Source organism: Lasiosphaeria miniovina (assembly GCF_030549165.1).
Source record: "Lasiosphaeria miniovina strain SMH2392-1A chromosome Unknown B0T26scaffold_2, whole genome shotgun sequence".
Lineage (NCBI taxonomy): Eukaryota > Fungi > Ascomycota > Sordariomycetes > Sordariales > Lasiosphaeriaceae > Lasiosphaeria > Lasiosphaeria miniovina.
The window spans coordinates 1,945,359-1,958,857 of record NW_026848221.1 but is presented as its reverse complement, the minus strand read 5'-3'; the positions used below and the strand labels follow the sequence as shown (position 1 = coordinate 1,958,857).

Genomic DNA, 13,499 nt, shown 5'->3' with positions numbered 1-13,499 from the left:
TTGCTGCGGCCTTTTGACGAGTGAGCCGAAATAGAGAGAGGCTCAGTTTGTTGCGGTGTTTCTGAGTCTTGATAGCCTTCTTGTGGTTCTCCCCAATAGTCTTCTGGGTCGTATGTAAGATCTCCTGTCGAACTGTGGTCTTCAAGAGCTTGGTGTGAGGACATCTCCAAAGCAGATAGACAGACGGACAGAGTAGAAAATCGAAAAGAAGAATGGAAAACAGGGAGGGAGAGGAGAAAGGCTCGCTCACTTGCCAAGAGTGTTCTCGAACTGGCTTGACTCGGTTGTTGTTTCTTGGTATATGGCTGAGAGGATGCTTTGAACTCGATGGCTTGTCTCAACACGAAAGCTCCAACTCCTAAGGAGAAGCATCCGCTCTATATATAAGGGGAAATCGATGAGATGGCGTAGAATAATATGGAGACAGTCCGCCTCACCGGCTCAGCGAGATATTGCCCGACGTGGAAATAGGCCGACACTTGGCGCTAGAGCCGTCAAAGATAGGAGGCAGCTTCCTTGCGCCGCCAGAATATTGTAGACAGCGTGACTCGGGGAGAGCTAGGTGAAGAATGACGTGCACTAGCCACCGAACGCCGTATAATACGGGATTCCCGAGAGCTGTGGAGGTTGATGCCGGTGACAAGGACAGAGTACCTGATATAGTGGGGCGTCTGGGTCTGAGATAGGTTGTCACGCTGGGGTTGTCGGGTCTGAGGTCAACTCCCATGACGGTCGTCCGAAGGGCAGGGCTTAGTGTTGTAGGTGGAGATGGCCTTGGCGGCACAGCGGTGACGGAAAGGGGAGCAAGGATATGATGGAGAGCATGGCAGCTAGCTGTCATCACGGCTGGCATGACAGGCCACTCACTGGCCACTGGGCTAGAGTGGAGAGGAGGGGGGGTGGTTGCTCAAGGAGCATAGAACCAGTGTGTAGGGTATGTACACGAGGCAAGTAATAGAAGTAAAAAAGCAAGCCACTGTGAGCGGTTGACGGGAGCGAGAGTGAAAGTGACTGAGCCCGTGTCTCCTGCACAGGCAGGGTGTCAGTAGTAGTTCGTGGGGCACCTCGTGGAAGGCCTGCAACTCGCTCGCGTGCGCACCGACGGGGGTGGGGCGCGGATGGGCGAGACAGATCGCCGGACTTGTGAGTGCCTTAGTAAATACATACTGTATGTACATCAGTTATGGATACACTCAGGGAAACCCAAGCCTCAGTCCAGATGTGACTCTGCACCGCTGTCTATTAGTCGCTACTGGAAACCGAAGCAAGCTGGATCGGCTAAGAGATTAGGTAACGGGAGGAGGTTCAGTCGCCTCAGACCTGCCCAAGAACTGCCAGGTAGGGCAGAGTACTTGAAAGTAGTACGTCCATATGGAGCAAGGGGAAGGGAGGACACGCCTGACTGGCTGGCGTACTGTCATCCTAGCTTCCATGGATGTAAGAAAACCCGAGGAATACGGTCCGAACCGTGTGGATCAGGCCCGTAGCCATCTCAGACATTTGCAGAGCGCGCATTGAATTGACGGTTAAAAATACCCACCCGGGCCCAGTCTCGAGCTATCCTGGGCCTCTTGTTGGATTGCACCTCACTCGAGGGACGGCCACCGTGTAGTACTTACCCGACTTCTCACGTCAACCACCGAACATTCAGAGACAGAAGTCACCGCCAAGTTAAGCGCGCAGGCGCTCTCAAGATAGATATGTTGGCCTTGGAAATAGGGCAAGAAATATCCGACCTATATTCCATGCCTTCCCACTTGCGCGCGGCTGGCTGGCTGTTGACCGACGGCCCAGAGCAAGTAGCACGGAAGGAGCCACGGGGGCGGACGAGAATACAGACCCCATTGACCTCGACTGAAGTTCTCCCGCCAGGTCCGTCGCGACTTCCGTCAGTGTAAGTGACGGTGCAGGCCTTGATCAATGGACCAAGCCTCCAAAAAAGCCTTAACATGCCCAAGCTGCGAGACCTGGCGCACATCACACAACTTCGATTCGCTGCAAAGAGCCTTCTTTGTCCTGTTGTAAACGCTCCTTCCTTTTTGCTCCTAGTCGGCTTTCTTGCTATGGAGACATGTGAGTGGCCGAATGGGAGGCAGGCGCATTCTGGCCAATGGCCGTTTGCAGGCGAAGACGGGGAATTAATGAGCTGAATCACTACCAAAAATGGCTAGAGCGACTTGGGTAAAAGAATGCAGGGAACTTTGATTCAACTCAGACAGTCATATCTTTTTCATGTTCAAATGTCAAAGGTACCCCTGCTGGCAAGGTAAGCAAGGCAGTCGATCGGGATAAGAGCAGGTGATGTAGTGTAGGTCGTTCTTTTAGGTGTTAGTGCGGGCAGGAATAAGGTTCCAGGTTGTAGGGAACGTCGATGCCCTCTTTAGCAACAAGAAGCGCCCCAATGGTGGGGTTCGGGTGGAGACAAGAGAGCCCGGCTGGTAGCAGGACCCATGCCTGGCTATACACCATGTGTACGTAGAATAGTACGAATACATTGCTCGCCGAGATGCGCGGGTCCTAGGGCTGTAGGGTGTCAGCGGCAAGTCGCGGCTCCTGAATCAAAGATGGCGCTTTCACTCCGGTGTTAGACAGAGTGTACTGTGTCGTGTTCACACACCCCCATAGAATGATGTAGGTATGTCAAGTGTATTCTGGGCGTACCTACTGTATGTATCTGTCCCAAGTATCTCTCTCTGGACGTTGTGGGGTTGGACACACGTCGTTGCGTTGCACAGCTTCATGAAACCGAGGTGTGGCTTGGAACTTTGGTGACGAGCTTCGGCACATGTTGCAACGCGGACCTGGGGAACTACCGTGCAAACCGAACCAGACTAGACTAGACGCTAGACAAACTCATCTCGGGCAATAGACTCACAATCAATATCTCCCGAGGCGTAGTAATAATGGCTAGGCCTGGCCAAGAAACAGGAACAGGAGTCAACACGAAGGATGACCCTATAGGAGTGGCTTGATAAGCGTCTTGATTGTAACGGTGCTGCCATGTTTCCACGGTTGACGGGATAACTTTAAAGGCACCGCCACGTTCGACCCCGCTCATGTTTGCTTGAGACACCGTACCTTTCAGATGTTCCGGAGGGGTGTGAAAGAAACTCTGATGAAATATCGACTGGCTTGCAGAGCAGAAGCCGGATCCACGGAAAATGGAGCACAACACCCCAACTTCCGCTAAGGTAGGAACGAACCTTCTTCGCGGATGGCATTGGGTCCTTACCTCCCCGCGCCTCGTCGTCCAACCCAATTTTTATAGCATTGGCCCGAAATGGTAGGACCGACTAAGGCCACCCGAAAAGCCATCCTTCGCTTGGGCTTCGGCAAGCAGAGCGTTGGCTTTTTTCAGCTCATGGCTCCTTTGCCAATCAGGTGCCATTATCAGATAGTGGCCGTTCCCGAATTAGGTCTTGTGCAACAACACTGCTTTGACATTGCCATAGTTTCAGAATAAACTTCTCCATGCTTCTTAGCTCTTCTCCTTGTGTTCGCTCGGGAATTGGCCCGAACATTGGTGTGCACGGCATATCTGGCTTTACCGTTATTTCAAGTCAAAGGCTGTACCACGAGGCCGAGAGGCAATGTTGAATTATCGATGCTGCTGCAGGTGGTGACGACAGGGGATCCTTGATGTCTGGAAATCTCCGCCACAAACAAGCATGGCACAAGGCGCGGATTGGTAGATGAGAAATGAAGGCTCGTGGGCTGGCGCCCACCACCGCGGATGAATACCACCTACAGATGTGCTGCTGCATGCTCGGGTGCAGGCACTCGCTATTGATAAACGTTATCTGGTGACACTGCACTCTGCGTCTAGATCGATACTACTGCTCTAAATTGTAGAAGATGTTCTGGTAGGGTTACTCAACGTGAGTCAAAGCACTACCTCGGTAACGTAGTTACCTGGTAAGCTTATAAGATTCGGTATTGCAACAGCAAACGTGGAAAGCGTTTTGAACAGAGCAGCCTAGATTCCTAGATATACAGCTGATACGGCATGTATACGGCGCGCGATATTGTCAAAGTGTCAATCAGATTCGATGCTTTATTTTAGCTTATAATTAGTCGGTCGGCTAGTTCGCACAAGTTGAGTGGCTTGACACTGGACCAGTCGTGACGGCCGTCTCATGTCTTTTCCCGTGCAAATGTGGCGAAAAGGTGAGCAACCCATACCAACAGGAAGAAAGATCGGCATTTCGATCTCGCAATGGAAAACGGTCATGGGAAGAAACCAGCATGGTGCTGGCCGGGGCATGCTCCGAGCTAGCAGGTACCTTTGGACGAGCCCTGCAATGCATGCACCGCTCTTGCATGGCGATACAACCTCTCCAGACAGACTTGCTTCTGCGGATGCAGTTCTGTGTGCACTACTACCCAAATCCCTGAGGTGGTGTTGTGTATATCAGAGACAGCCCCAATGGAAACTCGATTAAATGGTCGCCGACCTGTGCCTTGCCAAGAGCGCGGCGCAAAAGATGAATGTAACCATTCACGGTTGCGGCGGTAGATCATCGGGACAACGTTAAGTTGTCCGATTCGACGTCCCCCGCCCTTGGTGATCCGGGTTGAGCCCACAGAATGAGGCTTAGACGCCGGCCTTCCCCTCACTAGAGCAGGCCTGCGTACTGATAACCGTTCAGCCGCAGTATGTTTAGTAGCATCAAAGCTCTAAGTGAGACGACCCTCGCCGTTTGACCGCGTCGGTAAAGGAATCCAGGGCTGTGTTTGGTGCCCTGGCAGCCATTCTGTGGCCCTGCACGAGGGGACGAGAAGCGCTGGTAAGCTTGATGCGGGAACAGGGAGGTTAAACTGGAATGGCTTCGACCGGGCTGCCACTCCAATGCTGCAATTAATCAAGCCACCCTCGACATGTCTCGTATCCTCTGCAGACTACAAAGGACAAGTTTGCCCGTGTCGGTGTGTTGCCAGTTGCGTCTAGTGCGCGCATTCACAGCCTCAAAAAGACGGCATGTGGGCAAGAATCTTGCTCCTCTGTCCCTGCGTGTGACGGAGACGATGGAAATCGGCTGGGGGGTAAAATAACTCAGACAAATGCGAACTCGGACTTGGATCCCGGCAGAGAAATGGAAGGGCCAGGAACTTCAATCCCGTAAATCTCTGGGTCCTAGTCGAAAAAAGATATTGTGCTTCTGTTCTGTTAGTAGGAAGTTCCTGAACCAAGGATATCGGCTGAACTTCTGAAGGGTGACTAACCCCGAAATCACCATGCAGGTAGGGATCTGCCTTGTGATGGCCTGAGTCACGGCGTATCCGATTGAGAGCCGCTGAGTCAAGTCCATCGCTGAGCAGAGTTCGGCGCCCAAGGCTGCTGTTGCCGCGCAGGACATAAGACCTGACAGCAATAGAGATCGATAAGAGAAGGGGAGCCCGGGGTCTGCCGTCACGTTGATGGCGTGCATGCTAATCGCCCCGTCCTCTCGTCGTCAAAAAGGTGGGTTTAGAGACAATAAGACACGCGCCAAGAAACGGTGCCGGCCTTGCCGTCAGAGAACCGCATTCCAGCTAGCGAGATCAACCTGCAACTGTCGGATACCGGGCTACCACTGGCAGCCACCGGTCTGAAGCGTAGAGAATGATGCCTGTGATGTGCACAAGCCGTTCGAACCGCCATGCCCTGGGAACCGATTGGGATTGAGTGCCGCCGGTATATTCGTCAGAAGGCTAGTAGGTGACATTGGCTGTTGCCAAATCTGTCAATTGAGTCATTCCTCCAGCCCTTCAATGCTTCTCACCGCTGGTCGGTCCCCTCTCGATAATGGCGAAGTGGGGGACAAAAAGGAGAGAGTAGAGGCAAATTAGCCAGACTCCGACCCAAGATGATTGCGTCGAGGAAAGAGACGGCGCCCTTCCCGAGCCATCGGTTCAAATGAGTGGTGCTTGTCATTCCGTGTTCCGTACTTCCGGCAAGTCTGGAAGCAACGCCATCTGTCGAATCCAAATCGGGACGGCGACTTGCTGAGAGGCAATCGGCTTCAAATTCCCTGGGCAGCGAGTTGCAGGTCGGTGGTGAGCGAGATGATGGATGGTGCGGACTGCGGTATAAGTATTGGAAGTAGACGCTGTCCCTCTTGTGCTCAAGGCCCTCCCTTCCTGGCAAAGTGAGCAGCTGGAAACGCCATGGCGGCGATGTTGGAAGGAGCTCGCTGAAAGCGGCACCTGCTCCAATAGGACTGGCCACAATTCTGTTGCCTGTTCGGAAAAGAACGTTCCTAGCGTCGCTCAGCCCTTAACCTTTGCTTGGGGTTTTGGATGGAAAGGGGCCAGCCGTTGTCTCTAGCCGTTGAGTCGAACTTAAATGTTTGTAAATTCCGGGTTGGCGGCCTCATAGCAAGATTACCTACTCATTAGTCAACGCTGACAATGCAGTTGGTCGAATTTTGGGGCTAGTTGCAGCCTGCTTTCCTTTTTAGTGGTCCATTAACGGTTGCCCGACGCCACAAATTGAATCGAGACGTGACGAGATTCGTCTGGTTTTCTTCCTCTGGTAACTATTCACTCATGAGTGACATATGTACGAGAAGGTGATTTCTCAAGATGTATGTTGCTCGAAAGACGAAATAGGCTCTCACTTATCAATTTTCTAATTTATTTATTTGTCGAGTCTTAACATTGCCTCCCTTGCTTAAGCTGCAGCCGCACAAACCCTGAGTCTCGTTTTAAAAGACGTTCGTTGTAGGCATCGACATTGGATGTCACATCGAATGCCACCAGGCTCGTGAATAGATTCCTTGTACTCGCAAACAACCAATGCGCGAAGTGACTAGGTAGGTACATGGTATGGTGTTGATGCAATTGTTCGCCATTCCTGAGAACCCTAGTGGTTCACTCGTCTCCATTGATGTACATATTCTACAGATGGCCACATCTACTGTAGCTTTCGGTTATAGAACACGGCTTGGTCGAGGCACTCAGCGACCAAGCCTCTCCCTCCGAGCTTTGCGCTCAGCCACACCCCTCTTGAAGCGCACTTCTGCCTTTCTTCTCTCGCCTCCGTCCACCTTATGCCCTCTCCTGTCCTCCCACATCCCCTCCGTCACGGTGATACGGGAACCGTCCTTTTTCGGTAGAGCGTAAGGGCCAACAATAGTCCGGGTGCCTCGAACCTTGTAGCCAAGCGGCCTCATCATTTGTCCGCGCAAAACCTCCTCGATCTTCTTTCCAGGGGGTATGTTGACAACATATCTCTTGCGCAGCAACGGGGTGGGAGCCAGTTCCAGGACTCTCAATTCCGCAGCACCATTCGAGACGTATTTGAGATCACCACCGACACCGAATTTCCCCTCCCGAAACCGTTGCCTCCATCTGATCAGGTATTTGCGCGACCGGGGTGGTTCGACGCCGAGCTCCCGCAGCTGATCAGTCGTCAAGGTGAATAGAGCCTCCCATGTCGGGAACTTGGAGGCGTGCTGCTTTAGACCCCGGCCTATTACAGTGAGGAATGTCTCGACATCGGGAACGAGAGGTATGGGGCGCGGGATTAAAGGAAGCTTTATGTCTTGCGTCTTCCCGCCCGTCCCTGCTTGTTTTCCAAGCCTCGGGGTGGTGATCACAGCCGGGGCGGCGGCAGCCGAGTAGGGTCGTAAAAATTGTTTCAGAGCAGTCGGTATCCCGAAGGGTTTAAAGATTCGTGCTATCGAGACGGGTCAGCGACTGCTGCGAATCGATGGCCGCAGAGAGGCGATGACGTCGCAATCTCTCGCAGTTGATGCAAAAGATGTGCACAAGACTCACCCATAGCGGAGGTCTCCCTGGAAGTTAGTCAACAGTTGTAGTCATGACATATCCGGATGACGGTAGGTACCTTCTTAGTTGTGAGTTAAACGCGTTGCAGCATGGAGTCTCGAAAGTTTTCGTGCCGAATGGCGACCGAAAATCCGCAACCAGGACCACAGTTTGGCCCGAGCGCCTGAGGTCAGTTTCCCAGCGTTCAGGGACAGGCGGTCTCAAAATCAAGCCAATCAACGGGCGGTCAGCTCGGCCAATTGTGGGTCCCGTTCCCCAACAGGCTGCCACTGCCGCGCTTTCCTATTCGAGGAGCTATCGGCTTGTATAAGCCCGGGACCCTGACCCTCTGGCTCTTTCCTCCTTCCTCTCCTACTCTGCACTCTTCCCCAAACCACCTCACCCCTCCCTCCACATTCCGCAGATATTCAGCAATCACCACCTCTCCATTCTTCTTTTCGCTTTTCGCAAAACCACCTCTAGCTCGTCCTTATCCCCAGCTCTCAAGTATAGCTGGAGGACATAGGACATACCTTATATATTATTTAGCTTTAGGCGCGGCACGTCCGCCCGCCGAGGTTTGGCGGTCGTCAACACCATGCCTCAGTCAAAGACGACCGTGGAACCGGTGGCCGATCGGCTTTCGATAAGGATCCGCGAGATTGCGGACAAGCTAGCATCTGAGCCGGACTTGAACACGACGACACTTGTGAAATTTATCCATTCTATTCCCGACCAGGAAACCTCTGAACCACCTGCCAAGCGCATCAGGACGACAGGAACCAACGATCCAATCTGCGTCGCTCGCGAGCATGTGATGCTGCCCGCACGTCAAGTTGCTGAGTCCCGGGACAGTAGCTTTTTCACGAGGCAGAAGGTCGAGAGCATCATCGCGTTGCAAATCGAGAGCCCTGGTCCCGTGGACGAAACAGACTCAGATAAGATCCTACGACTTTCCTCCCGCGCGAAGTCTCGTAACTCTACCCTTCAGGTATTGTACCTATTAAAGAAAAACCATTTCTCAAAGGGACAACTCAACGCGCTCCATCTTGCCGCGAAACATGGCCATGCTGTGACAGAGGGCAGTATTCGGGCCAGTGTCGATTTTTCTGTTCGACAAAACGGCACCTCGGTTGAGCTCGAGCTAACCATTGAGGTATGGTGGAATCAAACCGCCGACCCCTGGGGTGTTTCACGGCCCAAGTTAAAGTCCAAGTCCGAGCTAGCAATACTAAAGGTACTCGACACCTGGCTTCCGGAACATCAAGTGGAGGAGCCTGCAGCGCAGTCATGGTCGCCCCAGGATTTCTACGAGGCGGCATGCGTCCCTGACAAAGAAGCCTTAGATGCCGAACTGTCATCAATGAGCGTCCCAAACCTACAGGCGAGTCTCTATCCATTCCAAAGAAGAGCCGTCCAGTGGCTTCTGCAGCGGGAAGGTGTACAATGGTGCAATGGAAGATTTCTACCGTATATTTCATCGGGCTCGGCGGAGCTTCCATTCACGTTTTCTAAGGCCAAAGATGCAAACGGCGATGAGTTTTTTCTGAGTCGCCTATTCAGGGCGGTCACACGTGACACTTCAGCCTTTCTCTCCCATCAGAACCTACGCGGCGGAATCCTTGCGGAAGAGATGGGCCTAGGGAAAACTATTGAGACGATCGCTCTCGTACTTCTACACCGACGCCCAGGAGGCCCTGAAATGATATTTGATTCGTATTTGAGCAGAGAGCTCCTTGCGACATCAGCCACACTGATCGTAACCCCGACTACACTTCTAGATCAATGGCTTTCAGAGCTCAAACGGCATGCGCCAAGCCTGAATGTTATATACTATCCTGGTCTGAAGAAGGCAGCAAAGACCAAAGACGAAGTTGAAATATCAGCAGAGTGTCTGGCCCAACAGGACGTGGTAGTCACAACTTACGAGGTGCTCAGAACGGAGATATGGTCAAGCTTTGATGAGCCAGACCGTTCAATGCGGAGGGCGAAGCAGTATGAGCGAGTCATGTCTCCCCTCGTGCAACTTTCGTGGTGGCGAGTCTGCATAGACGAAGCACAAATGGTGGAAAATTGGGCAAACAATGCCGCAAAGCTAGCCAGACGCATCCCCCGCACGAACGCGTGGGGAATCACTGGCACTCCTATCAAGAATAGCGTTCAGGGTAACAAACAATCTGCCAACTCACCGGCCAGGACGTGGACTAATGACATATTTGCAGATCTTCGTGGCCTACTCACTTTCCTTCGGCTTCAACCGTATGCGGAAACCACGATTTGGAATCTTATCACGACCGTAGATAAGGAGTCGTTCAGAGCACTCTTTGGTTTGATATCAATGCGTCATACGAAGAGTCTTGTCCGAAACGAGATTGACATCCCGGCTCAGCGGCGTTATGTAATAACAATGCCATTTACCGCTGTCGAGGAGCAACATTACCAGAGTCTGTTTCAAGAGCTCGTTGCACCATGTGGTCTTGATACCCAGGGCAACCCGGTTCAAGACGGCTGGGACATTGAGGACCCTGCGGTGCTGCACGAGATGCGGATAGCACTCGACCGACTTCGCCAGACGGCCTTGCATCCCGAGGTTGGCAACCGGAACCGGCGAGCATTGGGACGCAAGACTGGGCCCATGAGGACGGTAGCAGAAGTTCTTGATGCCATGATAGAGCAGAACGACGCAACGATAAGAATTGACGAGCGCAGTCTCCTTTCATTAGAGTTGACTCGCGGACACATCTTGGCCGGCAAGAAACGGTTCAAGGATGCCTTGTCGGTCTGGAAGGAGGTGCTTTCCAAAGCCACGAGCATGGTTTCTGAATACCGTGAACAGTTGGACCGAGAGGTCAAGGAATCCCGCCAAGAGAACGCAGGGGTAGAGCTCAAGGTTTCTGGTAATGGCGAAAACGAGGACCGAGAGGTGTCCCCTCGAATTGGAGAGGCACGCCGACGACTTCGATCCGCGCTTGAAATTCAGCATAGGGCGGTTTTCTTTTGCGCGAATGCATTTTACACCATCAAGTCCAGCGAGGAAACTGTGCCTGACTCGGAAGAGTTCAAGGGATTGGAGAAACTGGAGACAGAGCACTACGATATTGCAAAGGCGATCAGGAAAGAAATTTTACAGGAAGTAAGTCTAATCCTCCATGTCTTAATGGATCTCCGCTATCGTTCGTCTCGAGTCCAGGAAGCTAACACAGGTCTCTAGAGTCACGGGAAGGCGAAGAAGCTGATGGGGAAGCTGAAACGCGCTGCAAACGAACAAAACTTCGTTGTTATCCCCGAGTCCAAGCTTCTTCGCCAAAAGGGCATTGAAAGCCGCAGAATCGTTGATGCTCTCGAGAGCCTTGGTATGGCGTTGAACGAACAAGCTAACCAGCTTGATGACTGGAGAGAACACGTCATCCAGCTTCTCATGAGGTCATTGGTGGATGAAGAAAACGAAGAGACGACAGGAGAAGAGTACGAGGACTCGACAAAGCTACAAGACGACATCCTCGCGTTTCTTCAGGTCCTCCGAGCCGCGATTGCTGACAGGCAGGCTGCAATCACTGGGCAGAAGAACTTTTTGGTTGAGCACGAGACATCAGTGGCTATTTTAAACGCCAAAGCGGAACTTGGACCGTCTCCCGAGAAGCTTCTAGAGCTCTTCAAAATACGAGATGTCATACAGCCTCCTTTTGTGGAAGGAGACTCTCTCACTTCCCTCAGAGGCTTGGTTTCGGAGCTGCGGGCCTTGTCGGTCAAGTTGAGGAATGAAGCGTCGACTGGTAGCGCGAGGGCTGAAAATGAGCTTGCTGTTGTCTCGAGTCTGCTCGTGCAGACCCAACGTCAACAGACTGACCAAGCTAAGGCGGCAACTAGCATGGAGCAAGAAGTTGAACGCTTTACGGACACACTAAATGCCCGTCTTGACTTTTACCGGCAATTGCAAGCGCTCTCGGACATGGTCGCGGCATTCGAGGGCCCGGTGAATGATGCGGCTTTGGAAGGAATATTGGAACAAGAAGCGGAACTGCGGAAAAAGCTTGCAAGGGCTAAATCTCAACACCGCTATTGTAAGTATCTGTCGTGACTGTCTTGTTGGACCGTTATTAAGACGCAAACAGTATTCCACTTGAAAAACGACGACCCGGGTTCGGAGGAGCAGGGCATGTGTGTCATTTGCCAGTCGCCTTTCTCGATAGGTGTTTTGACAGTTTGCGGTCACAAGTTTTGCAAGGAGTGCATTAGCCCCTGGTTCCGTGCTCACCGCAACTGTCCGGTCTGCAAGATGAGCCTTAATCCGGACAACTTACACGATATTACTCTGAAGCCACAGCAGCTCAGGCTTCATTCAGAAAAGGATGTCCCCAATGGACCGCGGACGACGCCGACAAACATAGTATCAACGATCTACACGGAATTCAATCCTGAAATATTAGCAGATATCAAGAACGTAGAGCTCGGCGGCCCTAATTTCACTACGAAGGTTGACACGATGATTCGGCATCTTCTCTGGCTAAGAGAATCGGATCCCGGAGCCAAATCCATCATATTTTCGCAGTACAAGGAGTTCCTCGAAGTTCTGGCAACTGCGTTCCGTAGATACCGGATTGGCTTCACATCGTTTGAGACGGAGCATGGCATTACGAGTTTCAAAGAAGATCCGGGCATAGAGGTGTTTCTTTTGCACGCCAGAGCTCATGCCAGCGGACTAAACCTCGTTAACGCCAGCCACGTTTTCTTGTGCGAGCCATTGCTGAACACTGCCCTGGAATTACAAGCCATCGCACGGGTGGATCGGATCGGACAGCAACACAAGACGACAGTGTGGCTGTACATCGTTGACGGAACGGTGGAAGAGTCCATCTACAACCTGTCGGTGCAGCGAAGGATGGAGCACATGGGGCGCAACCTGAAAGGCAAGTCCAAGGAATCTACGCCTGAACTCGTGGATGCGAACCTCGAAGCTGCCAATACGCTGGAGTTGCAGCAGGCGCAGCTGTCGAGGCTGATGGGGACGGATGGCATCTCTGGGGAAGCGGTAGACAAGCAAGATCTCTGGACCTGTCTTTTTGGTCACGTTCGGTCCAGGAAGGCAGACGAGGAGCGTCTGCTCAACAACCCTGCGGCACGTAGGTTCCTAGCGGCAGAAGCAGCAGAGGCGAGGCTTGGGGACTAGGGATGAGCGGGACGGGACCAATGGACGCAATGGAGGAGATGAATGGTGGCATTTTAAGTGCTGCCAAAAACAGACGAGGTAGGTGTCTGTCTAACAGCGATGCTACGACGGCCTCGACATATCTCTGAATGAGACTTTACGAACATTACGACTACTGGTAGGTGAGTGAGTGACATTCTACGATATTAGCGCTCGGAAGATGTAGATGTTGCTCTTTGTACGTAGAGCGCAGGCCGTGGATTACGAACACTAGATTAGCTTTAGCCGCAACGGGGGTTGATTGGAATTTTACTCAGGATCTAGGATTCCCACGCCATAGGTGCCCTGTAAGCGCCTCACTACAGAAATGCATTGTAGGTAAGGTGGTAGCTTAATTAGGTAGCTTATCCGTATGCATCCCGCGGTGCAGGCAGCTTAAACTTATACGGGATTCTGTGTAATCTTCCCCAACTACGGCGGGGAAATACCATACATGGATAGTGCCCGTAAAGTGCCCGTAAGCAAGCTCCCGCCTCACTCAGCTCCTCCGCTCCACCTCCAGTAAGTGGGAAGCTTGGGCTCTCAGACCGCTTCAACCTTT

The 13,499-nt window shown here is 52.4% G+C and overlaps 3 protein-coding genes across 3 annotated transcripts; 2 read left to right on the top strand and 1 right to left on the bottom strand.

Moving 5' to 3' along the window:
- Window positions 1-725: 725 nt before the first annotated feature.
- B0T26DRAFT_671968 (uncharacterized protein) lies at window positions 726-2,442 on the top strand (the record flags this gene model as incomplete). Its single annotated transcript, XM_060439397.1, has 9 exons — window positions 726-758; window positions 921-934; window positions 1,035-1,143; window positions 1,182-1,338; window positions 1,427-1,437; window positions 1,873-1,894; window positions 2,050-2,073; window positions 2,216-2,266; window positions 2,342-2,442. The coding sequence occupies 9 exons, from the start codon at window positions 726-728 to the stop codon at window positions 2,440-2,442; spliced, it is 522 nt and encodes a 173-aa protein (XP_060300140.1).
- A 4,090-nt stretch (window positions 2,443-6,532) lies between these two features.
- On the bottom strand, window positions 6,533-7,875 carry B0T26DRAFT_693832 (IGR protein motif-domain-containing protein). Its single transcript, XM_060441214.1, has 2 exons — window positions 7,762-7,875; window positions 6,533-7,660 (listed from the first exon to the last, which is right to left on the bottom strand). Exons 1-2 carry the CDS (start codon window positions 7,763-7,765, stop codon window positions 6,939-6,941), a joined length of 726 nt encoding a protein of 241 aa, XP_060300139.1. The 5' UTR covers window positions 7,766-7,875; the 3' UTR covers window positions 6,533-6,938.
- A 181-nt stretch (window positions 7,876-8,056) lies between these two features.
- On the top strand, window positions 8,057-13,333 carry B0T26DRAFT_693830 (helicase-like protein). The gene is made up of 4 exons (XM_060441213.1): window positions 8,057-9,917; window positions 9,975-10,885; window positions 10,964-11,813; window positions 11,865-13,333. The coding sequence occupies exons 1-4, from the start codon at window positions 8,351-8,353 to the stop codon at window positions 12,917-12,919; spliced, it is 4,383 nt and encodes a 1,460-aa protein (XP_060300138.1). The 5' UTR covers window positions 8,057-8,350; the 3' UTR covers window positions 12,920-13,333.
- The last annotated feature ends 166 nt before the right edge of the window (window positions 13,334-13,499 follow it).